Consider the following 26,089-nt stretch of genomic DNA (forward strand, 5'->3'; position numbering starts at 1 on the left):
GGCTTGGTCTTGCTGTATCTCTGGCATATGTCACATTCCTGTACTATTTGTTGTAAAATAGTGTCACAATCTTTGTCTTTATTTCCCGAACTGCGGAGGAGTAGTAGTAGTAGTAGTAGTCTTTCTGCGGAGGCGTGACCAAACTGTTTGTGTAGTTTCAGGAGAGCTTTGTGTTTCTCATTTGAGGTCATATTTTCTGTGACTGTAAGGACCTCATCTTCATTCTGGCTGTCTTCTGTGACTGTAAGGACCTCATCTTTCATTTCAATTTGATTCAATCCTGTGTCCTTGTCTCTGATATCTATACAGTAGTGTCCTGAACTGGTGAGTTCAAGAGGGATATTCTGTTTAAACATCACAGCTCTATCATTCTCCATGTCCAAGATGGTTCCTGCCCTTTTCAGTGAAGTCTTACTCAGAAGTAGTGGGATATCAGCTTTGACTACTTCAGTTTCCACTCGACATTTTGTCTGTCCTATTTTGGCAGGCAGTTGCAGTATTCTGGAGAAATGCACTATATTTCCATCTCCAAAACGGAATGGTCTGGAGCTTGGAGTTTCACTTTTCACAATCTGGTTCACTTGACTTTGACTGAGATCAGCGACAAAGCTGTCCAACCATTTTTCTCCACACACTGTGCGGGTACATGCAGTGTCAATGATAGCCGTCCCTAAAGACTCAGTTAGGAATACCTCTGATTCAGACAGTGAGGCTTTAGTAAACAGTGTAATGTCACATTCCTCTACCTTTGTTCGATCTTCAGTTAGCTTTACTTGTTCGCTACTCTTGTGAGGACAGTCTTTAGCCCAATGGAACGTGCTCTGACATATAGCACATTTTGATCTCTTACCGAACCTATCCAGTGGGTTGGTACCCTGTGACTGTTGCCTTTGTTGTCCAACTTGTCCAAACTGCTGCGTTGTTGAACGTCTGAATCTTCCTTGTGAGCGTTGCTCTGTGAATAACGCTTCATCGTTAACATGTATTCCGTTTGATGTGCCGCCTTGCACTCTCCCCCCAAAGATCCTCTTCAGCGCGGACTTCATTGCAGCAAACGTTAAATCTGTACACGCAGTCAGCGCCATTTGTCTATTTTTTTCGTCTAGACAAGCCGTGTCCAAAAGTTTAAAAGCTAGCACGGCGTCAGGAAGAGTCATGTCGTACTTTTTCATTCGGTTGTATCGCTGTTCAAAGTCAATCACATAGTCCGCCATGGACACGGAGCTCTCCTTTTTGATACAGTCAAAAAAAGAGTAAGCATCGTATGCACGGTCTCTCTCTTCTTTGAGAAACATGCCATCTAGTTTTGCTAGCAGTGTGTCCATACCATTGTCGTTGTTCAAATCCACAGCGGGTATTTCCATGGCGATGTCCCTTGCCCTTCCTTCCAGCCCCAGGACAACGGCGAGGGCTTGTTTCTTCTTATCAAGTTCAGTAACCAGCTGCCAAATGGCGATTTCATTTTTCCAACACTCGTATGGTCGGGATTCGTCGAACTTCGGTGGAACTTTGTAGTTAGCAGTAGCCATCTTCTGCTAACCATCCTCTGCTACCAATGTTAGTCTACTACAAATAAACACGACGTTTATCTTCTGTTAACTTGATTTATTCCATCAACGTACATAACACCAATACAGAGCCATTAACGAACAGTGGACCTCATGCTCCAGGTCTACACAGACTCACTGCGCATGCGTTACACAGCCTCAAGAGAGCAACCTAGACTACCGTATATCCTGTAGTATAGGCGCAAAGAGATTACATGTTAACAATCTCTCCCAGCTTAGACGCGGTTTGATTGGCTACGGCTTCAGCTGTCAGATTTTCCGAAACGGGATTTGATTGGCTGGCGCTGGCTACTCCGGCGGAGACGGACCGCTCTGCTACCCACAATTCAGTTCGGCGAAAAAGCGAGGCAACGTGACGTCACCCCATTGAAAGTGAATGGGCAGATTGGAGTTGTCGACGCTTCCGACGCTGTAGTGTGGACGGGCCGTAACGGAGCGTCCACACTACAGCTTCAAAAAAAGCTTGGAGCTGGGTGGGTCTGGAGCTTGGGGATTTTATTCAAGCAACACGACCAACAACCAATCACATGAATCTCCCGCCACCGACATACAAAGCAAAAATCCCCGGGGATTTTATGGGAGCAATATATATATATATTAGAGCCGGGACTCGATTAAAAAAATTAATCTAATTAATTAGAGGCTTTGTAATTAATTAATCGAAATTAATCGCATTTTTAATCGCATTTTTAAAAATCGCATTTTTAAAAATCGCATTTTTAAGCTTAGATGGCCCTGTGATGAACCACCACAATATTATATTGTACAATTTCAATTTTATTCTTCATTTCACTTGTTTGTTTGTTCTTGTTTGTGTTTTCTCGCTTGCATGCCCTGCATAGCTTTAAGAAATACTTAAGTTGTTGGTCAAAACACTTTCCATCTGATGAAGGCAAATGCCTTCCCAGATGGAAAAAAGTAGAAAACATTACATTCAGTTGTAACAGCCAAAACAAACATTATTTACACTATTATGGCCCCTGTTAAAAATGTTTGTAATGTTATCTACTGTAAATTGGTCGAACGAATGCCTCCTCATCCGGAAGCTGACCGAGCAGACCCGAGCAGCAGCCGAGAGGAGCCGAGCGCATCCGCGAAGCACACGTCAGAGTTCCCGTTAGCCGGCAAATCTAAATCTCTTCGGTCAAAATAATTTCCCTTTAGAGCAATACCGCTTCAGTTGCGCCACTTATGTGACAGACAAGAATAGTCAACTCTAATGTCTAACACTTAATGTGGAGAAAGAGATGTCCTGTATGGGTTGATTGTGCGTTGATCTGTTGGTAATGCCTCGGGGTTCCGGTGGGCATGTAAACAAATGCATAATGCTGCTCTATACTTTGTGGCCTCATCCAGTTGCATAGCGACACGTATTGTGTAGTTGTCTTTTAATAAGCAGGTAGTCTATCATTAGCTAGAACTAGCTGGATCTGATCGATATGGACATAAACGCGAGTGAAGTCTAATCTGACGGGAGAGAGAGATCAGCTGCTGCGTGACGAGTCGAGACTCGACACGCAGCTCTGCATCACCTGCAGCGGTGAGCGGAACAAAACACACACTTCAGGTTAGAATATCACACGTAGCTATTTTAATTACCTCTCAAGCTACCGTAACTAGTTATAGATATGTTTAGTTTTACTGTCGGGTCACTCATTACTGGATCCGCGAGCTGCATGATACTGGCATAATAGATTGCCCGATCGGGCAACCAGCAGTTGAGGCTTCATTGCCCGAGCTAAATACTAGATGGCCCCGGGCCATCGGGCAGTCCTTAATGTCGAGCCCTAGCAATCCAGTGAGCCAGGGAGTTGGTTATTCTCTCAGACGTGGACTTACTTATCCTGGCCCTGAAACCAGTCATCTGGTTGAGTGTGGGTTGGGTCAGGGTGTGGTTCCTTGCACTCGGAGTCGGGCTAGCGTCCACGCTAGCTGCTACATGCTTTGCATTGAGGTGATACTTTAGGCTTGATGTGCTGCGGTGATATGCAAATTCTTTTTTGGCATAATTTGCACACAACTGTGCTCTTATCGACGCTTCCATCCGTCCGTTTTTTAAAACAACATTTCCCATCCACGGGGCCGACCAAAGCGGTCTCATCAGCTTGTTCGTTCATGTTTGACTATTGTTCACCGTGGTTTGTTGTTGTTTGAAGTCCCATGCTGAAGTCATGAACGTTAGTTGGTGCTCCAGTATAATCGGTACGCCTGAAACTCATCCAGTGAGAAACGTTCTGCTGTGCAAAAATAAGTGCGATTAAAATGCGTTAATTTTTTTAACGCGTTAATTTTTGTGTAATTAATTAATCTTAATTAACGCGTTAAAGTCCCGGCCCTAATATATATATATAAACTCCCCAAACAGGCGAAAACCTACCAGTTTCACCCACTGTCTCTGCCACCTCCCTCCATGCCTGGTTCCTCCGGTTTGTATCCCGGTAGGTGAAGAGGGTCTGGTCATACAAAACCGGGTGATTTGCTACGGCGATAGTTAGTTTCTCCTCCAACTTTTTTTGAAATATAGAAATGAACGGCGGGATATCTCTCCCAGCTTAGACGCGGTTTGATTGGCTACGGCTTCAGCTGTCAGATTTTCAGAAACGGGATTTGATTGGCTGGCGCTGGCTACTCCGGCGTCAGAAGTTGAACATTGTTCAACTTCTGATGCCGGAGGCGGACCGCTCTGCTACCCACAATTCAGTTCGGCGAAAAAGCGAGGCAACGTGACGTCACCCCATTGAAAGTGAATGGGCAGATTGGAGTTTTCGACGCTGTCGACGCTGTAGTGTGGACGGGCCGTAAGTGATGGCAAAACCGCCTTGGTATACAGGGTACAGTGATGCGTAAGTGCTTTACAATTTGTCAAAAATCTCAGTGCACTGTGATACGCAGCATCTAACTTGCTCAGGTAATTGGCAGGTGCATTCATATATAACAAATCACCATAGTCCAGCACAGGTAAAAAGGTCACAGTGACTAGCCTTTTCCTGGCCTCAAGCGAGAAACAGGATTTATTTCTGTAAAAGAACACTTCCTTGCTTCGATTTTTCTTCCAGCTTGTGTGTGTTATTTTGTGTGTCTCACATTAATTTGAGACCGCAACCTCGCTTTGTTCAATCTATTAATCCTCAGACAAATCCTCTCCTTCACTTTTCTCAACCTCTGTGAACAGATAAGTCTTCCAATGTATCTTTTCTCTTAGATCATAATTCCCACAATGCCTTCTTCTAATCTCACTTCTGCTTTTACCTGTTTGTTCTTACAGTTTACCTGCTTACTCGCTCACTATCTCTTTCTCTCACTATTTCAGTTTTTTCTTTCTGGGTCGTCTCTCTAAGTGCTCATTAGTCTTATATGTCAATACAAGTCTTTGTATATTTCCTGGTAACCAAATGTATACATAATAGGAGCCAGGACCCATTTCTAGTATAGTATTTCCAATTTGTATTTATTTGTATCTGCCTTGATATAATATTAATTCATTCTAAAGGTCCTGTTCTGTACATTACATGTTAGTTGATGGCATGTGTGTGAAGTGACAGATGGTGATGGAGAAAGTTTCAAAAATGGTGTATTTTTTGTTTTAATTATACTCGAAAATAGATTTTATTTTTCTAGATGACTTTGCTTATTTCACATAACAATGTTGCAGTCCACAGCAGTGAGGCTCATCACTGCCTCTGTTGCTTGAGAAACATACACTTTTTTGTATATTGACACTCAAAAACTGTAATTATACCATCAACTCAATCCTAACCAGGATCATTAAAGTCATATTTAGCCCTTATTGGGAAATAATAAATTAACTTCCTGAGAATAAGATCAGAAGATTGACAACACTCCCATGTTTGTACAGTTAATACAAAGCATCTGCCTGAAGAGCTTAACGTAAAAGCTGGAAATCAAAATGGAACAAGCAGGATATAATGTGAGCTTTGGAGGTTCCTGTAGGTGTTACCTTTCTTCAGAGCCAGGCTAGCTATTTCCCACTTTTTTTTTATTCTTTATGCCAAGCTAAGCTAACTAATTTTCTGGCTATTGCTACGAATGTAGTGAGCTATGTGGATCTGACATCACTTTGCAAGCGCTCCTTTAAGAGTCTCCCATTACAGCCTCACCTCAAAGCTTCGACAACATTTAGGAACCAGGTTGCTACCATTCAGCCACAAGAGTGTCAGAGAGGAAAAGTGTTGGATGGGATGGAGGTAAAACATTCATTTTTGGAGCATGAGCATGTTAAAGGTCCCCTATTTTTCATTACATTATTATAGGTCTCAGATATATACAAAATATGTCTCTGAAGTGTTTGGCTCCAAATACCAAACAGATCATGCATTGTAGCATCCCATAAACCCCTCTGTTTCAGCCCTGTTTCAAAAGTGCTGATTCTCTGTCTGTTACTTTAGATGACAAAAAAACGCCCCTCTGCGATATATTTGGTTAAAAAGAACACAATGGTGCTCTAGGAGATTCAGGTGATAAGGTGGGGGGGGGAGGGGGTTACCTTGGTTTGTTATTGACTAATGGTTACACAAGCCAACAAATCGTTAGGACATCATAAAGTGGCCAAAATCTGATCAGCTCATTTTCAGACAGGTTTGTATATAAATGGATCAGGACATAAAGTGAGTGAATCTTTTACACAGAGGGAACACATGTATAAAATACATTAAAAAGTGGATTTTGCACAATAGGTGACCTTTTAATATGTGTGTGTTTGTGTCCATTAAACAGGACTCCAGGTAAAGCAGGCAGCAGCCCCAGAGGTCAGACCCCCGACGAGAGTGGCCGCCGTCACGATGCCAACTCCTCCGTGTCTGACCTGGCCAACTCCGTCACCAGTGACATGGTAACACCCACTATCAACACGGTATATCCAGGGGCGGACTGGGACTAAAATTCAGCCCTGGAAACTGATCCAGTCCAGCCACATGAAATGTCAAATGTTAGAAATCCGCTGTTTTTTATTTAAAGTTTTACGTCCGATTTGCTCCTTTTTTCCTCTCTGTACACAGCTCCAGTTTGGGCATTGGCCTGTCATCAGATTTCATTTTTAGTTGCTGCTGCCTGTAGCGGAAATTTAGTAAAATTATTTTTGATGAAATACACCAAATCTCCACCCTCCATAATTGCACTTGCTTCAGTTGCTTGCTACTTTTTAAGGGCGGTTACAGTACGAACTGAAGTTGATGCGATTTGATTGGATTGTGTGGCATGACGTGAGCCTCATTTGATTGGTCAATCCCTCAATTTTTTTCACCAAGGGAATTTCGACTAGCCTCCTCTCGCAACAGAGTGTGCAATCTACTGTTTCACCATAACATCTAGAGGGGCGCTGTTTCACTCAATGAGAATGGGGGAGAGATGGTACGGCATAATAATTATTTTTATTTATTTATTAAAATTATAACTACAATCCAAAAAAACTGGGGAAGCCTGGCTTCCCTTGGCCTCCAGGAGAAAACACCACTGAGTTCAAGGGATAATTCTCACCCATCTCTTGCTCTTGCCCTGCACTTGTATGTGCCAGTTGAGATGGTTCTTCCAGAAGCTCAATTCTGTCCCTCATCATGAACGCAGGAGGCTGGCTGTATATCTGAACTCGCGCCCTCATCATTCTCTTCATCATCTTGCACTTGTTCTAAACTGCTGCCAAAAAGGTCTGTCAATTTGCGACATTTGCTTCACCTGCTTCACCTGCGAGTGACTTTGTCACTACCCGATCCGTCCCCCTGCCCGATCTGTACTGCGCATGTGCGAGATGGTCCGACATATAGGACAACTCCGGACGGCAATCCAAGATTCTATTTTATCATGTTTTATCACCACTGTAAAGCGTCTTTGAGCACCTGGAAAAGCGCTTCGAAATGCAATGTATTTATTATTATTAAGATGAACACTTGCCACAGTGGCTTTTAGCAAAGCTCAAAAATAAAAGTTATTTTATTACAACGTGACTTCACTATTATTTAACAACTCTTTTTATTGGGTTCTTTTATTTGGGGTTAAGTACATTGTCAGAATAAGTGAGAAGTTAATGTAACTTCTGTTAGACAGCCATATGCCATACATTTTTGCATACATTCACAGTAAATATGTATTCAGTATGATAGCTGTCTAACAGAAGTTAAATCCATTTCTCACTTATTCTGACAATGTACTTAACCCCAAATAAAAGAACCCAGTAAAAAGAGTTGTTAAATAATAGTGAAGTCACGTTGTAATAACAATAACTTATCTCTTGCGAGTTTTATTTTTCAGCTTCACTGGCCGTGTCTCAATTCAGAGGTTGTATCCTTCGGGGTACGCAGCCTACGCGGTCGACGCAGGATGCGGCCGACGAGACCGCGTAGGCTGGACCGAGCGGCCTACGAAATGAGACGGTCTAGCCTACGGAGCGCTTCGTATTTACGTCACGTGATACGCGCTGTTCGGTTGCGTTGCTCCAGCAGCCTGCTAGCAAATTAGCTGAAAAGGATCCAGAAACTTTACTTTTACATTTTTTGGAGATCACCGTCGGAGATTAAATAAAGAGAACCATGGCCAGGTAAATAAGATGAAGCTGTTCCTTTAGCCCCCAGTAATGTTACATTAGTAAGTTAACAAATTAATTAAATATAGCTGATGTAATTTAATCATATTATTTCATATTTAAAATAAGTCTTAATTTTTCTGTACTAATAAAACAATATGTTTTTTAAATGAACAAAAGCATGTTGTATAGATTGATTGTTAACAATATTAGTTTTCTAATCTTAATAGCTGTGATTATAACAGTTTATATTCTCCTTCTTCCCCTAAACCTGCCCAGATGATGTCCCACTGACACCAGGTCAGCACCTCCAGGTCCAGCAGCACCGTGACCCCCGCTCTGCTGAAATACACAATTAAACATTTTCTATGACCTATTTTTTGTATTAATAAAATTAAACTGAAGACAGTTTAATGACCTAGAGATATCCTATTATTCCACTGCTTATGTACACATGTTGTAAATAATGGTTAAAACCTCAGTAAATGAAATAAACAATGTGTTTAACAATTACAATTGAATATTGTATTTTCATCTTATCACAAAGTAGAGGTAAGAATATATCCATCCTCTCTGCAGCTTCATGTCTTCTATTATTATAACTTTCATCATTGAGACAGAGGAAATCAATCATGTTATTTAACATCACCAGCAGTAACACAAATATCAGCAAAAGTGTGTTTATGGAGTTGTGTATTTGTATTGTATGTGCAGCAAGTATATAGAAGCAGCTGTTTGGGGAATCAGATCGTTAAATATCTATTAAAAGAAAGGACACATACAAAATCAAATTCTGAAACTAAGACACAAGTCTGTAGGACGGCAGTAAGCAGAGGTCTGGGTGGAGGATGTTCCTGATCGCCGTTTTGCTTTCTCCAGCACCTCGGGGGGTTAGGGTGGATGCAGCTCTGTCCTGATAATCCGCTGTGCACTTTTCAGATTAGGGGTCAGCAGATCCATTTTTCCAGAATTGTCTTAATTACAGAGAAAAAAGTGAATTAATCATATTAAACACAGGGTTGCAAAAGTATTATTGGAAAATGTAACTAAGCATTTCAGGCAAACAATCCTTAAGGGATCATTTAAAATGATGTTCTGGTTTTTAAAAAACTAAAGAGATGAAATGACACGTGCATCCGACAGCACAAACTAACATCAAGCAAAAGGCTGCTGTCTATTTTTGATTGTCTTATTATTATGGGATCAGGATAAATTAAATAAACTTTAACCTAAATAAAAGATGATCAAATCTGGTGGAAATATTTAAAATAGGCTTTTCTTTTAGCCCTACCTCAAAGCAGCATGAGCTGAATAAAAAGGTTGTAATTTTGTTCCAAAGTTTAATAAACAGTAAAACATTGGAACATGTCAGAAAAATAAATAAAGCTAACAGCAGCTACACGTCAGGGAATGATATTATAAATCCCACGTACTGTAGGCTATATCGGTCTAAATGTTTTCACTTTGGTCTATTTATGTGATATAAAGTATAACTTATCTATAACAGAGCCAAGATCTCTGTATGACTTTAATAAACTTCTGAATTGAATAAAAAAACAAGTGTAAACAACAGTGCAGTACGTCCAGCTAGCTAGTTAGCGTCACATATTTATCCGTATTATTTAACGAAAATGTACGTTGTAATGCCCCTTGGGTTTGACGTGTGTGACGTTAGTTAATTTAAAGTAAGTTAAAACCCAATACTCACATTTATTAGTGATTCCTCCGCTCGCTGCTGCTTTTAAATCCACTCTGCTGGGGAGACCGGAAGCCATTTCATTTGAAAAAAACTCCCTCTTCCCTGCGCGCATTGCACTCTGGGATATGGTAGGCCGCGTAGTGTACATCAGATGTATCCTTCAAATTGGGGTAAAGTAGGATGCATTCGTGGGCCGCATTCGGAGGAGTCTCGTCTTTTTTTGAATTGGGACAGCCTTCTTTCGGCAGAAGTGACGTATGAGGTCTACGAATGCACCCTTCTAAGGATACAACCCCTGAATTGAGACACAGCCACTGTGTCAACTGTCCTTCCTGAGTTGTCCAATATGGCGGACCATCTCGCACATGCGCAGTACCGATCGGGCAGGGGGACGGATCGGGTAGTGACAGACTTCACCTTTTTTTCTCTTGCCTTCTCGGCCCCTCTTTTTTCTTCTTCGTGTGTGATTATTTGACAAATAAGAACCACACAACTGCATTAGTGACCGCTGTCGCCCTCTGTCGGCCGTCAGCGCAACTTAAATGATGACGTTAAACACATTTATTTTAAATGGCCGGCCGGCCGTCAACGGCCCTTGACGACCGGCCGTTCTGTGGTTCTCCAGATTCTACACACGTGTTATTGATCCACCACTAACTCATTTGTGGTCTGTCTGTTTCCTGCATGGCTGATAACTACGGTGGCCCTGAAGTGCAAGACACCACAGCATTTCAGAAAACACAACGGCATTTCAGAAAACGCCGCAGCATTTCACATTGGAGGGAAAGGGTATTCCTTAGGGATAACACTTCTTGTTTGTGATTGGACAGAGCCAGCCAGAGAAGCACTGCTGTGATTGGTTGTTTTTGCTGCCAGTCAAGAAATGACGCTTCGTAATTGGCCCAACACATCAGCCGTTAGCTGTTAGCACACACTCAGAGCTCACAGCTCCTCATATCTGTTCAGAAACTGGACAAAAGTTAAACATATACAACACTATAGGTTACTTACGTAACCCCAGTCCTCAGAGTAACATGAAGTGAGATGTCTCACTATGGGATGCGCCTCATCGCGGAGCAAACAGAAGCATCAATCTCATTACGCCAATCCTGATTGGCTGGTGATCTTGACGTTAGCGTCAGGGGAAATCACCCCCTATAAGTAGCTTGCGCCACAACGAATGCGTCATTCAAAATAAGCACCTCTTCTCGCTTCACCATAGCAAGGAGGGCCGTCTGGTGAGACATCTCACTTCATGTTACTCTGAGTACTGGGGTTACGTAAGTAACCTATAGTTCTCATTCATAACACACCGTTCGATGTCTCACTATGGGATATTGTAGCTCCCGTATTGCCAGACGAGATTATCTCGAAAATCACCGATCAACCAGAATTTAACAGGTAGAGTCCCGACTCAACAAGGTGCCCAGCACTGCTCGGGCCACGCTTGGGGCGGAGACGTCTAGCCTGTAAAAGCGGCCAAAAGTGAGCGGCGAGGACCAGCTCGCCGCTGCACAGATGTCTTGGATGGAAACACCCTTGAACAAAGCCCAGGATGTAGCCAGGCCCCGAGTCGAGTGAGCCCGCAGACCCGAAGGTGCCTGCAACCCCTGACTCGTATAGGCCAAAGCAATTGCCTCCACAATCCAGTGGGAGAGCTGTTGCTTAGTAACAGGCTTGCCCTTGTGAGGGTTAGCCCAGGACACGAAGAGTTGGTCATTAAGACGAAGCTCCTTTGATCTGTCCATATATGTGTGTAAAGCCCGGACTGGACACAACAGATCCTGCTGCTGCTCCCCGGAGGAAACCAGCGGCGGAGGAAATGCCTCAATGTCAATTGGGGTACACGAACTAACCACCTTTGGTGTAAAGACAGGGTTGGGCTTCAACAACACTCTTGTTTGCCCTAGGGCGAACTGAGTGCATGAGGGATGTACAGACAGTGCATGAATATCGCTGACCCGCTTGGCGGATGCCAGGGCCAGTAACAGCACTGTCTTGAGTGACAGATGTTTCATGTCAGCTCCTTCCAGGGGTTCAAATGGGGTCATTCTGAGCCCATTTAAAACCACTGCCAGGTCCCATAAGGGCACCAGCGACCTGGAGACAGGGAGGAGCCTGCGAGCTCCCTTCATAAAACAGCAGACCAAAGGATGTTGGCTAGCCGTCTTACCCTCAAAGCCCACATGGCATGCAGCAATAGCAGCCAGGTACACCTTGATCGTGGAGAAAGCTCTGTGTTTATCGATCAAGTCTTGTAGAAATGATAAAATCACCCCGACAGGACATTGAAAAGAGATGTGTCCTTCTTGAAGGCACCACTCCTCAAACACCCTCCACTTACAGTCGTAAAGAGACCTGGTGGAGGAAGCTCTCGCACTCTGAATAGTGTTTATCACCTTCTGAGGGAGTCCCACTGTATTCAGATTGTACCATTCACGGGTCAGGCCCATAGTGCCCCGTGCTCTGGGCGTGGGTGAAGGATCGCCCCCCCCGCCTGAGACAATCTGTCCCTGCGTGGTGGGGGCTGCCATGGCTGCCTGCACAACAGCTGATATATCTCCGCCAGCCCGTACATTGCGGGCTAGGGCGGAAACATCAGAGTAAGTGTGTGGCGTAGCTCCTTCACTCTGGCCAGAGTTGGGGGTAACAGAGCCAGGGGTGGGAACGCGTACAGAGGACCCGGAGGTCAATCGTGTACGAGTGCGTCCCCGCCTAACAGTGCGTTTAAATCGTGCATTAAAGAGAACAGCTGTCATTGAGCATTTTATTTTTATGCGAACAGATTTAACACGGCTCCGTAACGCACCCACAGCGGACTTACGATCCTTGGATGTGGAGTCCAGTCTGCATAGAGTGGTGCACCTCTGGACAGTAGTTCTGTCCTGAGGTGCATCACTCCCGGTACCTGTGTCGCTCTCAAAGAGAGGAGACGTCTGCCGCTCCAAGGGATCAGTTTGTGTGCCAGTGTGTGTGACTGGAGACAACGCAACCTCCCTTGGCGGTTCATACACGATATCGTGTTGTCTGTCCTCACTAGGACATGGTGTCCTCTGAGAGAAGGCAGGAAGCGTTTTAGGGTGGGGAACACCGCTAAAAGCTCCGGATGATTTACGTGCGCCCGCTGGAGGTCTCTGCTCTAGAGACCTCTCACCGGGCGACCTTCGTAAATACCCTATCAGCCTGTCTGACATGCGTCCGTGGTGACCACTAGTGCTGACTTCAAAATATCGTCGACGACATATTTCCACGTCGACGCGTCGCTACACACACGTGGGTGTGTAAACAAAGCAACAAGCAGTTCGCAATCGCACTTCAAACACAATGGAGACTGAAACGGCTACCACCTCCTCCTCACAGGATTGCGCACGAAGCCCTCAAACGAAAACATCTCGCCCTAGGTCTTCAAAAGCATGGGAATATTTTAAAGTTAGTCCAAAACGCAAAGATATTGTCATTTGCAGTCTTTGCCAAATGGAGTTGGCATATCACACAAGCACAACGGCTATGTTGGAACATTTAAAGCAGCAGCTAGCTGTGGTGGCTACCATTAGCAGCTAGCATTTGCTCTCCGATTTTTACATAAAAATGGAATTATGGATTATAAATTCAATCATTTTTTTATACATAGACGTTAAAAACCTATGGATGAACCGATTCAGCCGCGTTTTTTCTCATTTTAATGCCATTGAACACGTCTTTTGATCAGATTGACAGCTACGGTGGTGAGACGATCTCCCTAGAAGCTCTGTAAAGGTACGTGTTGTGATGACTGTATTTGCTTCCCCTGTCGCGAGTCCGGATCACTCAGTGATGATACTATATACCTACATAATCTGTGGAGTCTCAGCTTTAATCGGATATCTTGTATGTGCAGCTACGATAAGTAATAAGGGTACTTTTATCTTGAGTTCTGTGCCAATGTCCGTTAGCATTTTTCGCTCATGGGTCATTTAGATGCTTCTTATGAGACTTCTGTTTTGTTTTGGTAAACATGGTTTGTATCGGCAGTTAGCTGAGATTATTTCCGTTAATCTGGTATAACACATTAATAGTTTGTTAAATATTAAGATCCCCTGAGACACAGCATTGTGAAAAAAAAAAATGTTTACATAACGTTTTTTTTACATTACGTTTTTTATTAATTGAACAACAGAAAAATAATCGTTAGATTAGTCGACTAATCGATCAAATAATCGCCCGATTAATCGTTTTCGAAATAATCGTTTCCCCCCAGCACTAGTGACCACCTTCCGTGAAAGGACTGCACCCGTATAGGCGCGTCCCGCACTAGAAAAGTCGGGTGTAGTGCCACTACGCATTACATAATAACCAATACTCTCCGCACGCCGTGGAGGGCGGGGTTTAGTTTTATTATGAGACCCATGTTGAGCGGGTGCTTTACGAGGACATTTGTCTGCGTAATCTGACTCTGCTCGGCGGGCTTTATAGATAAAACCCTTCTTTCTAGGAGAGAGAGAGAGAACCTCTCTCTCCAGAATATGGGTTGACTCTCTCTGGGCTTGTGAAAACAGATAATGTGTAACTGTTTTGAGAAACCCAGGCAGATGTCGTGAGTATCTCCTGCTGTATGCTCCTTAGAGCCAGCTGAGATGTCACGCTTACGGCTCCAGCCGGCACTGCGCATGCGCGTGACGGTGGTGCCTTCACAGCTCCAGCCGGCACTGCGCATGCGCATGACGGTGGTGCCCTTAAAGCCCCAGCTTTGGTGCCTTCACAGACCCGTCAATAATCCGCCTTTTGAGAGATGCCGTAGCTGCTCTCAAAAGGGGAAAAAATTGGCGGGCTGTTTATTGGTTTTATTGATTTTCTTTTCATCTTTTTGAGCTGAGCCCTCGGCCTGAAGCCTGGATGCGTCAGCGGCAAATGTTTTATGACAGAGGAATTAATCAACGGGTGACATGTGTTTGTGCGGACTTGAGGATGGTGTTTAGGCATCTCTCGAGGCGGCGGGAACACATTCACGGAGGGAAGAAGGAGGGGCTGTCACGCTCGCTTTAAACCGAGCAGAGTTCGAGGCAGCCTGGGCAGAGGACTGCTGCTGCGAAAGCAGCGGCTGGACCCTTCGAGGGAGGCAGAGGTGGAGTGCCTCGTCCTCCCTCTTTTTTGTCTCACACCTCCTTTGCATGGAGGCGAGAGCGGAGCCGAAAATTCCCTCGGGAACGATGGGCATATCCAGCACATCCTCCTTTTCCCGGTCTGGGAGAGTGGTGAGGATGAGCCATCTCGCTCTTTCCTGCACCACCATGATCCCCATTACCTTGCCCGTGGCCTGGACGGCGCAGCGTTGGACACGGAGACAAATGTCCGTGACCGCTGCCATCTCGTCCAGAGTGGCTGCCCCCGGGTTACCCGACATGTCCTCGCAGAGCTCCGCTTGGTAGGCGGTTAGCAGTGAGGACACATTCAGGGCCCTGGCAGACAACGCTGCAGCTTTGTAGGACTTTTCAGTCATTGCTGACTGAAAACGGTCCGACTTTGCTGGCAGCGTGGGGTTCCTGCTTGGTGACGGACCCACCTTTGATAGAAGGTGAGCCGCTACCAGCGGTTCCATGGGCGGCATGCGGAGCAGGCCGAGCTTCTCCATTCCGTCGCAGTCTAGGGAGGAGGCACCCTGGATTGGGACCTTGTTGCTGAAGGGCCGGTCTCTCCACGAGACCGACACTTCATCCAACATTTCCGGGAAGACCGGGAGGAGTTGCCTCTTTTTGCCCGCTGCTTGGGGAAGGTATTTCCCCACGTAGCGTGACCTGGAGGTCTCCTTGGCCATTTCAGGCCACGGAACGTTGAGTCTGACCGCAGCGCGTTTGCACACGGCCTGCAGGTCCATGCTCAGACCGGGCGAAGCTGGTGCGCTATCGCCCGGGAGAGCAGCACTTGCCTCAGGCTTTGCAGCCTGAGCCGGTGACATGAAGGTGTCCTCTTCCTGTTCATCCGATTCGGACAGGAGGAACGCCAAGGCGTCCTCCTCGTAGTCCAGCCCGAGGACATCCTCCGCGGGTGAGACCATGGTGAGGTCTAACCAGGAGCCCCAGCTTGGTGGAGCGCGGGAAACCGTTCCCGCGTGTCTTGCCGTCACCGGGTCCCGGCCTGCCAGGGCGCGGGATTCCGGTTCTATAGCCATAGCAGATAGTGAGCCCCAGACCGACACGGAGAGGGGTTCACTCTCTGTGGCGGACGCCCCCGTGTCTTGACTGCCGGCCGGCGGGTCCGTGGACATGGGGGGGTCCTGTTCCGACAGGCTAGCTTGTCTTGCTAACCGTCGGCGGAGGCTCTTAACGGTGAAGCGGACACAATGCCCGCATGAGCCGGGGTTGTCGATCGCGCCTCGGGCGTGTTCCAGCCCGAGGCAGGACGAACAGACCTGGTGTGTGTCTGTGCCCGAGATCTTCAACCCGCAGCTGCAGAGTCGAGCCACCGAGTCCCTGACTCCTCTGGTGTGAGGGAGAGGGGCGTCCATCTTGTTCGCCTCGTGGCGTGGAGAGGGCCCGCTCTCGACAGGTGGGACGGGAGAAAAAGGTATTACCACCTTGTCCTTAATCCGGAGAAAAAGGACGGTGTGGGTCTTTTATTCCCGGAGAATACTGACTGGTGTGACAGTATGCTCCTTTTTAATCCTTTTCCCCTCCGTGGAGAAGAGAAAAGAAAAAACTTCCTCGCTACCGTGGTGTCGGTAGAGAGGGAGCGAGCTAGCAACAGGTGTGCTGCTAGCTTAAAAAAATCGGGCCTACCTTACTTTCCCGGGAAGAGAACGGCGAGGTCGATTTTAAATACTAACAGCGTTAGTACTACCATCTTCCTGCGAAGCAGAAGGAGTAGCCGGCGAGCGCCCGTCGACCGAAATGGGTATTTGGGTTCAGTCTGTGGACAGTGAAGCTTGCCCGGCTACTGTGAGATGTGCTCTGAAGCGAGAAGAGGTGTTTGAATGACGCATGCGTTGTGGCGCAAGCTACTTATAGGGGGTGATTTTCCCTGACGCTGACGTCAAGATCACCAGCCAATCAGGATTGGCGTAATGAGATTGATGCTTCGGTTTGCTCCGCGATGAGGCGCATCCCATAGTGAGACATCGAACGGAGTGTTATGAATGAGAACACAGACTGTCTATGTCATGGTGAATACAGTCGCTGCTTTATTTATGTCTATGACATTGTTGTGAGTGTGGATGGATCAGCTACAGGTTAGTTTAGCCTGATCGATCCGATTCCGATAGGATTTACATGGAAATACGCCCCGCCCCCTCTCCATTGTCTTGTTTGAATGACAGGAGTAAACACAGAATTAATGCTTTATTAATTCATGTTTTTTAAGGGGCTTATCTCCATGTAAATAGAAATACTATGGTACTATGGCATCGCTCTAATCGCTCAAGTTTCACCACGGCTGTCAGCTGTGTTTGCTACTGTCAACCAAACAAGACGCGCTGGAGAGGGGGCGCGGCCTATCTCCATGTACATTCTATGGGAGATACCAACTACAACAAAATGAACATATTTGACCGTGATTTAATTGTAAATTTGTAATACACGTTTCGAAGTGATACCGAAGTAACTACATACTGATAACGGTTAGTAAAAACCATGAATTAACGCTTTGACAAGTCTGCAGACAAGACGGCAGGCGAAAAGCTTTTAAAATGCGTGTTTTCTGTATGGAATCAGATCCATCAGGCTAAACTAACCTGTAGCTGCTCCGTCCACACTCACAACAACGTCATACAGACATAAATAAAGCAGCGACTGTATTCGCCATGACATAGACAGTCTGTGGTTTGTACATGTTTAACTTTTGTCCAGTTTCTGAACAGATATGAGGAGCTGTGTGAGTTTGTGCTAACGGCTAATGTGTTGGGACCAGTCTATGGTTGGGACATATTGCGCTGTCGGGCGTTGACCAATAACGAAGCGTCTTTTCTTGACTGGCAGCAAAAACAACCAATCACAGCAGTGCTTCTCTGGCTGGTGTTAGAAATTAAAATCAATGTTCAATCACAAACAAGAAGTGTTCTCCCTAAAGGAATACCCTTTCCGTCCAATGTGAAATGCTGTGGTGTTTTCTGAAATGCTGTGGCGTTTTCTGAAATGCTGTTGTGTTTTCTGAAATGCCGTGGTGTCTTGCACTTCAGGACCACCGTAGATAACTCATCTATATTAAGAGCAGGAGGACTGCTGTCAGCAAAACCTTTTAAATCATAATAAATGAGACGGCTGAGAGACTTGAATGGTGCTTCCAGATCATCTTTCATAATCTATGATGAAAGTAACACACATGCCTTGTGACAAGGAAGTAGACCATAAATCAAGGGGATAGAGAAAACAGGACCTTAATGTTTATGTAATTAATCACCATCATGTTTGTTTTTAAGTGATAGAAAAGCTATTAAAATAAGTTTAAATTAACCAGAATGATCCTTTTTTAGTCATTACACATGAGGTGTTTACATGTATCTGTCTTCCACCTACTGTAAATAAAAGTGTTCTGGAACAGAAAGTGAAAAAAGAAAGCCTACACACTTTAGTTAAATTCAGAGACATCCTTTGAGAAGTGTTTCCTCTTCACAAGTCTTTCATCCCTCAAAAAGTACTGTTTTCATCCCACTCACCTGTAGAACATCACAGTTAATTTTTCTGCCATGCAGTCTCTCAGCCAACTGAAACATGCAGTAATCATCACCCTGGAGGGAGACACTGCGAGGGTGGGGGGGGTTTCTGTGCGTCTCTTCAGTGAATTTCGGTAATTAGCTGCGAAAGAACACGCAGTGCTGTGGGTGCTGCGAGATTATGGCAGAGATGGGTATGAGCAGTGTGTAATTATGTGGGTCTCATGGTGTGTCTGAGGAACTCACAGTGGTGGCGCTTAATGATAATAGTCATTCTGGGCAGTTTTGCCAAAGGCGTCTATATATTACACAACCCTCTTTCATGCTGAAAATACCCATCCTGCACTTTTGAGCCACTTGTGCTGTTGTAGAAAAAGCAGTGGCGGTGTATATGGGGCTTTTTCTCATAGACTAGAAAAAAAGGGTGCAGAGAAATGGCATTGAACGTCAGAGTATATATATCCTAACCTCTCAAGCGTCTCAGGTGATAGGGGCTGAGGGAGGATGGGTGGGGGTCCTGTCAGCATCACATGGCTCTTATCAGGATGTTCTCTGACACTGCATTCATTTTTTGAGATGCGCACAGAGCCAGCGATAGTGTGGTGTGAATGTGTCTTTCCCCCTGTGTCAAAGCACATCCACACATCTGCAGAGGGTTATAAGTGCTTCAGGCTGCTGATGGTTTATTTTCTTCAGGGGCTGGTGGGTGTGTCAACATGTTAAAAGACCAAAACCAGCAATGCGTAGCTTGGTCTCTCAGTTTTTGTTGACTTTCTAAATAAGCTACATCTTTAAAAAATGGATGATGGATACAAACATTTAATTTAGAAAAAGGTTTAATTTGTTTGTTAACCAGCAGGGCATTGTAGCTTTAACAAATACTTTTCAAACAATAGCAGATTTATCAGGTACTATTTGAAATTGTTACACATTTTATGGGCTATAATATTTGACAAATAAACAACAGTGCCAACAATTTTTTTTATAGAAGAACAAGTTAGTCAGTACAACATTTTGGACAACAATTGAGTTCAATGGCACAAAGGAATAAGAAAAATAGACAATATGTGTCAGTAGGATGTTGTTTTCTGTATTTGAATACATTTGTTCACAGCAGAAATGTAAAATATCACCTAATCTATCCTTCAAAGGCTTGTTTAGACCGGCAGTGTTTTTTTCTCTGAAATAATTTGTATTTACTGGGATGTTTAGGTTTAAAAAATATATATATAATATAGAAGAATTTAAAGAATCGAATGAGCATGGAGGACTCGAAGAAAAAAGAGACAGCGCCAAACTCAGTATAGGGGGAAAGCAATTTAAGCCAGCTGTTGGGTGGAGGACTGCATAATGAAAAGTGATCATATTCAGCATGGAGAATGAGGCTGAGCAGCACCATCACAAATATGTGGGAGAATACAGAATTGGATATTACATTTCTGGAACTGCTCCTTGAGTAATGCCTCTAGCGCAGTGTTTCTCAAACTTTTTCATACCAAGGACCACTTGACCAATAAAAAAACACTCGCGGACCACCTAACTCCGCAAATATCCAAAAACACATCGTTTTTTACAAATCGCCTGAAAATGGTACAAACAAGTGGCAACATGTGTGATGAAGGTGTTTATCTGGGCTATTTCATGCAATCGAAAGTGAAACTTAAGCTCGTTCCATTGCGGAGATATTCCCGCGAGAGTGCGAAAAACTTAAATAAATGTATTTATTTCAAATGTGAAATTTTACCAATATACTCACTGACCCACTAGGGGGCGCTCACGGACCACACTTTGAGAAGCACTGCCGAGCGCTTCCCCCATCAGATAGAACTTTTAAACTGGATTTCTCTCACTCCCTCCAGGCCACGTCACCATCCATCACGGGGTCTGTCTCCCAACAGATAATCTGCCTCTCATCTCCACACAGCCATGCACAATTTCTGCCTTTATCACACAGCTAACAGCAGCCATATGGCACCATATTATGCTAGTTGCCAGTTAGGAGCTGGGTTTTTTATATTGAAGTGCAAAATTAGCGCCACCTGTGGATTGGAGTCCAATATCCTCTTTTAGTATGAACACACCTGTCAGATGAAAGTGGCCCGATTCTTAAAATATTACATTTTGTATAAACTTAAACAAGAATGTCAGTTAATGGTGTTCACATGCTTAAAACATATTCAGATAAATGTAACACCCCTGCAATAAATCCTACTTTCATAAAGTTGAATCAGTTAAATGTTTAGAGATGTGATCTTACTTTGAAGTTGTCCTTGACATTTGTTCTTGACCACCTGAAGGCAAAACTATTTCAATGAATGTCTTCTTGCTTGATTTGTTCTGGAGCCTTTAAATGTGTCACATGGTATTTATCAAGAAATATAGTTTCCTCAGTTTCCGAACTTTAAATGTTCAAATATTCTCTGATTCTGAGTAAATAAAAAAATCAGTTCATCACTCATTCACTACTCCATATTATATAAAATACCCACAGGTGGGTGCGCAGCTTTTGCGGCCACTTAACCTGTCCAAATAACACAACGAAAAACATTGTTATTTTCAAAACACTCGCCAAGGGTGAAAATCACACCTAAGTGCGCTGCTGGACAAATTCCATCTTATTGAGCCTGTTCCATTTGCATATATTAAAATAAAATATGCAACATTTGGCGCAAAATTGTCCCCTTTCAATGCAAATGAGCCTCATCTCAAGAAGGATCCAATTCAGATCAGCGCTAATAGCCAAAGTAAATGATGAGGGTCTTCAGATTGTTGGTGAAGCGTGTTCAGACTTTACAGAGATCATGTCGAAAGTGATTGTAGCCAGGCCAAGGCGTCGTCATGCTTAGCTTAAACTCATTTATTTTAAGATGCGGTGACAGGATGGAATGACTGTTGTTGTCATAAAAGATACATAAATAAAGCTCCCCTACATGTAAAAAAAATTTAAATACAGGAGAATAAAATCACTGAGAATCAAGGATTAACATTATGAATAAACCTGGAATAAACACATTATTTCTTCCCTCTGTCTCTTCAAAAAAGCGCATGTTGGGGGATGTTTGTGCTGAAACATGATTATCAAAACATCCTTTGTTAATTAGACCACAGTCTGGGCTGAAAGGTGCAAATGATTCACAAATCCTTTTACTATCAGCGGCCACAATCCATTGTCTGTGAATTTGCTCTTCAGTAACAGTGAGCTGTTAACTGAGATTTCAAGTATCATTTATTATAATTATTTTGCGTCATCACGGACAGATGCCATGTTACCTGACTGTAACATATCACATCTGTAAGAGGCACTCCATGGTGTTGTGCAGTCGTACTTACTTTTGTTGTGGTTGTTCGGCTCTAGTTGGTGTTACTGTATTGTATTGTAAGTGTTATACTGTAAGATGGTTTTAATATGTGTACATGTCATTTAGCTATATCAGTGAAGGTAATCAATAAACTTGGTTGATACATGATAAAAATAGTTACAAATAATTGTTTTCTCCTCTGTATTTGTAGATAGTGCTAATGAACAACACTAAATGTATATCTGGTTTTATCTTCTTTCAAAATAGAGCAATGAATAAGTAAATACTGCCTCCATTTCGCTACCACATAGTTGAATAAAAAACACGTAGTATCTCTTCTTCCTCCTGTGTCTCTTAGCTGTCTCCAGGTTCGGAGGAAGATGACCACGAGGTTCCGGTGTGTGAGAAGCTGGGTCGTGTTCAGTTCAGTGTCGGATACAGTTTTCAGGACTCCACCCTTACTGTCAAAATCCTCAAAGGCCAGGATTTACCTGCCAAGGACTTTTCCGGCACCTCTGACCCGTTTGTCAAACTGTACCTGCTGCCAGATAAGAAGCACAAACTGGAGACCAAAGTCAAGAGGAAGAATCTGAACCCTCACTGGAACGAGACCTTCCTGTTTGAAGGTTTGTTGGAGGAAGCTTTCCCAATACATACATAATACATGAAATAACAATGTTTGCACTTGCAGGCACTCACAGGCTTTTCCCTTTACATGAGCCTGTGACCTATGATTTTCATTGTCATGACGTCATTTCATCGCCATAACTATGTTCATATGACAGATAAAAGCCTTGAACCTTGAACCTTCACTATGTCCTACTGGGACTGTGCTGTTTTTCAGGGTTCCCCTATGATAAGGTGGTCCAGAGGACTCTGTACCTGCAGGTTCTGGACTACGACCGCTTCAGCAGGAACGACCCCATAGGAGAGGTGTCCATCCCTCTCAACAAACTGGACCTGGCTAACATGCAGACTTTCTGGAAGGAGCTGCAACCATGTAGTGATGGCAGCGTGAGTAAGAAGGAAAATGGGGGAGGGAAGGAAGGAAAGAGGGAGGAGGGGGGAGAGAGAGGATGGGACACTGACAGTATGTAACGGGTGATGTCATTCGTGGCTGCCGTGATGCTCTCAGGGGAAATGTGGCAACGTGCTGGTGGGAGAAGAGAAAGAAGGGAATAAGGAGAGGCTGACAGGTAGATGGAGACAACACAGATAGCCAGAGGAAGAAACAGAAATACAGAGAATGCAAACAGAAAGGAGAACGATGTGAAAACGGGATGAAGAAGTAAATAATTTGCTGTTTTTGTTTGTGATTTCTCCAGGGGAGTCGAGGGGATCTGCTTGTGTCTCTGTGCTACAACCCCACAGCCAACACCATCACTGTGAGCATCATCAAAGCCCGCAACCTCAAAGCCATGGACATTGGAGGCACTTCTGGTATAGATGATCCTCCCTCCCCATGTCCTTCTATTGTCCTTAAACATTATTGATGCTCAAGTACTATCACTCAAATCTCTGACGAACTCATATTGAACTGTGGTAAACAGGAATAATACTAAACACATATCCCCCTCTCCTCAGACCCCTATGTAAAACTGTGGTTGATGCACAAGGACAAGCGTGTGGAAAAGAAGAAGACGGTGACCATGAAGCGCTGTCTGAACCCGGTTTTCAACGAGTCCTTCCCCTTCGATGTGCCTGCCCACGTGCTGAGGGAGACAACCATCATTATCACCGTCATGGACAAGGACAGGCTCAGTCGCAATGATGTCATTGGAAAGGTATCTTCTTCCCTCTTCTTTGCTTCTTCCTCCTTCTTCTTCTTCTCTTCCTCTGTGTTTCCTGACTCTGACAGACCATCAGCAGCTGATCAGTGAACCAGTCTCTACTGACCCCTGCTGGAACACTCAGCTATATTCTGCATTGTAAATTAATATATGAGAAGAACTCAAAACACTTCCTTTAGATTGTGAACCAGTTGCTTTTATCAAGACATACTAAATAAAATAAGCATGATGTACAGGCAAATACAGGTCCATGCATTTGTGTGTTAATACAGCCACTCCTTAGAAAGGACATTTTCCATGTACACTAACTACAGAAAGTGTGTTAAGGTCTGTTATTTCTTATTATTTACTTTTTTGTCTCAGGATGTTTCCTGTAGACGGGCTCATCATGAAGACAAATTAGTTTATTCAGGACCGAAAGAGTTTCCGCTATGCTAGCTCAACAATTAATTGGAATTAATTAGTTCAATGTATCAATTTAACACTCAGCTTCATCTAAATTATTGCCAAATTACATTGCTACTTACAGAAAACTTCTTAGGAAATGTATTAGGAATTTACACACCCGTTAGATAATGCATTGCCTTTCTGGCTGCTATTCCATTAATTCCTCCACATGTTTATCCTGTTACATACATGTGTATATATATATATATATATATATACATACATGTATCATTATGCAACTCAAGCATCTCTTCAGCTCCAATTCCTTGTATTTAAATGTAATACTCATATCTCTAAGTATAGATACTGGAAGAAAGAGCTCAAACATATTAAAAAATGTATAATTTCTTAACAAAATATTGGAAAGACCCCAAAGCTTGTTTCTTCAGACACTGTAATAATAATCTTTGCGCTGTGTACTGGCGGGATGAGCCACCTCGCTCTCTGTCATTCATGCACATCTTCAGTAATTGCCGTCCTAACCACATATATTATCTGCCTACACACAGCAGTAATAATATGGTGCCTATTATAACCACACTCATAAATAACTTCAAGCTGGTCAGAGGACAATTTACACTATACTGTTACATGTACGCATCAGACGTTTCTTCCCACATAAGAATTACTTAAAGACTCAGCTTTTCAACTTCATTAGAATCAGCATTAGCCTTTCTCCGCGTATTTCAGAAAGTGAAATTCCGATTAGAGTGGCAGGCTTAGTGGTGAAATCACGACTAGATATAACATTTGCCTACTCCCTTTTTTAGGGGGGATAACGCTAATTACAAATACACATCAATCTCTGTGTGACAGTACTCGGGTTACATTGACTCTCTCTTTCTCACAGATTTATCTTTCCTGGAAGAGCGGCCCTGCAGAGGTAAAACACTGGAAAGACATGATGGGTCGTCCTCGTAACCCCGTGTCCCAGTGGCATGCTCTGAAGACCTGAGGAACCTCAAACATGCCGACAGTGTTTTCTCCCCTCACGATTCAGCCTCCCCTCAGCACATCCCCCTTACTCCCTAACTACAGTCTCGGGTGCAGACAATGTGTGTCATCTCTTTGTTCTCAGGCCTCTTTGATATCCTCCGCCCTCAGCCCTTGTGACAGCATCCTTACATTTTAACCCCTCATCAAGTTTAAATTCCCACCAGACCCCCGTCTCATCTCTTTGTCTGAACTTTAAAATGGCTTTGATGTCTTTACTCACTTCCTCCTTGTGGCCTATTTCTATGAGAGATTGTTTTGGTTCAGAAGCTCCTTGGACTTGTTTCTCCCTTGTCAGCCATTCCCAGTGTTTAACATCAGAGCAGTAACTCTTGCCACCCATAAATACAAACTACCAACCAAAAATAGACCAAAATTATATTCCAACTATTCTCTGTGGCGGCAAGACTGCAGCACTCAATCCATTTACCCACTTCACCTGATGAAGCAATGAGGAATGCTACGCTCTGCACCTCGCCTCTTCTTTACAGATATTTTCTGTTCCTGTCATTATTCCTCCATACCCCCAAAACGCCTGAAAATTCAGGAAAACCGACACAGGCAATGGAAGAGGGATGGGTGTTATTTAAGATGGAATCGGACTCTTATCACCCTGTTCATGTGTTTGATATTTTCTCACTTTTCCCTGTTTTTCTGGCACCACTGTAATAATTGTCCCTTGGCTGGAACCCTTTGTTGTCTGTGCGTGATGTGGGTGATGTGCTGTAACCCCAAATGAAGATCTTCATGGAAAAAAAAGGATGTAAACATTTAATGCTGACCAGTGTCAGAAAAAAAAGTTCCTTTTTTTTGGAAAATAATTCCCGATGGACAGAAAAAAAGAGTCAAGTGATTAATGTTGTGTTTTTCTTTTTTGGTATTCAAAAAAAACCGTAGAGAATCAACCTGTTCTTCCAGACACAGAAAATAAGCAAAAAGCCAACTTCCATGTGTGTGGAAGTGTGAGTGTGTCAGTGTGTGTGTGTGTGTGTGTGTGTGTGTGTGTGTGTGTGTGTGTGTGTGTGTGTGTGTGTGTGTGTGTGTGTGTGTGTGTGTGTGTGTGTGTGTGTGTGTGTGTGTGTGTGTGTGTGTGTGTGTGTGTGTGTGTGTGTGTGTGTGTGTGTGTGTGTGTGTGTGTGTG

The 26,089-nt window shown here is 43.9% G+C and overlaps 1 protein-coding gene across 2 annotated transcripts in view; it reads left to right on the plus strand.

Annotated features, from left to right (window-relative positions):
- The window catches only part of syt7b (synaptotagmin VIIb), a 155,889-nt gene extending 129,895 nt beyond the window's left edge, over window positions 1-25,994 (plus strand). For both annotated transcript variants that reach the window (XM_034110736.2, XM_034110742.2), the window contains 6 exons: window positions 6,303-6,417; window positions 22,077-22,344; window positions 22,563-22,732; window positions 23,044-23,158; window positions 23,303-23,502; window positions 24,806-25,994. In XM_034110736.2, the coding sequence (XP_033966627.1) occupies window positions 6,303-6,417; window positions 22,077-22,344; window positions 22,563-22,732; window positions 23,044-23,158; window positions 23,303-23,502; window positions 24,806-24,910 (973 nt within the window). In that variant the 3' untranslated portion in view covers window positions 24,911-25,994. The remainder of the gene's footprint in view (window positions 1-6,302; window positions 6,418-22,076; window positions 22,345-22,562; window positions 22,733-23,043; window positions 23,159-23,302; window positions 23,503-24,805) is intronic.
- The last annotated feature ends 95 nt before the right edge of the window (window positions 25,995-26,089 follow it).

This window comes from Pseudochaenichthys georgianus, chromosome 3, assembly GCF_902827115.2.
Source record: "Pseudochaenichthys georgianus chromosome 3, fPseGeo1.2, whole genome shotgun sequence".
Classification (NCBI taxonomy): Eukaryota; Metazoa; Chordata; class Actinopteri; order Perciformes; family Channichthyidae; genus Pseudochaenichthys; species Pseudochaenichthys georgianus.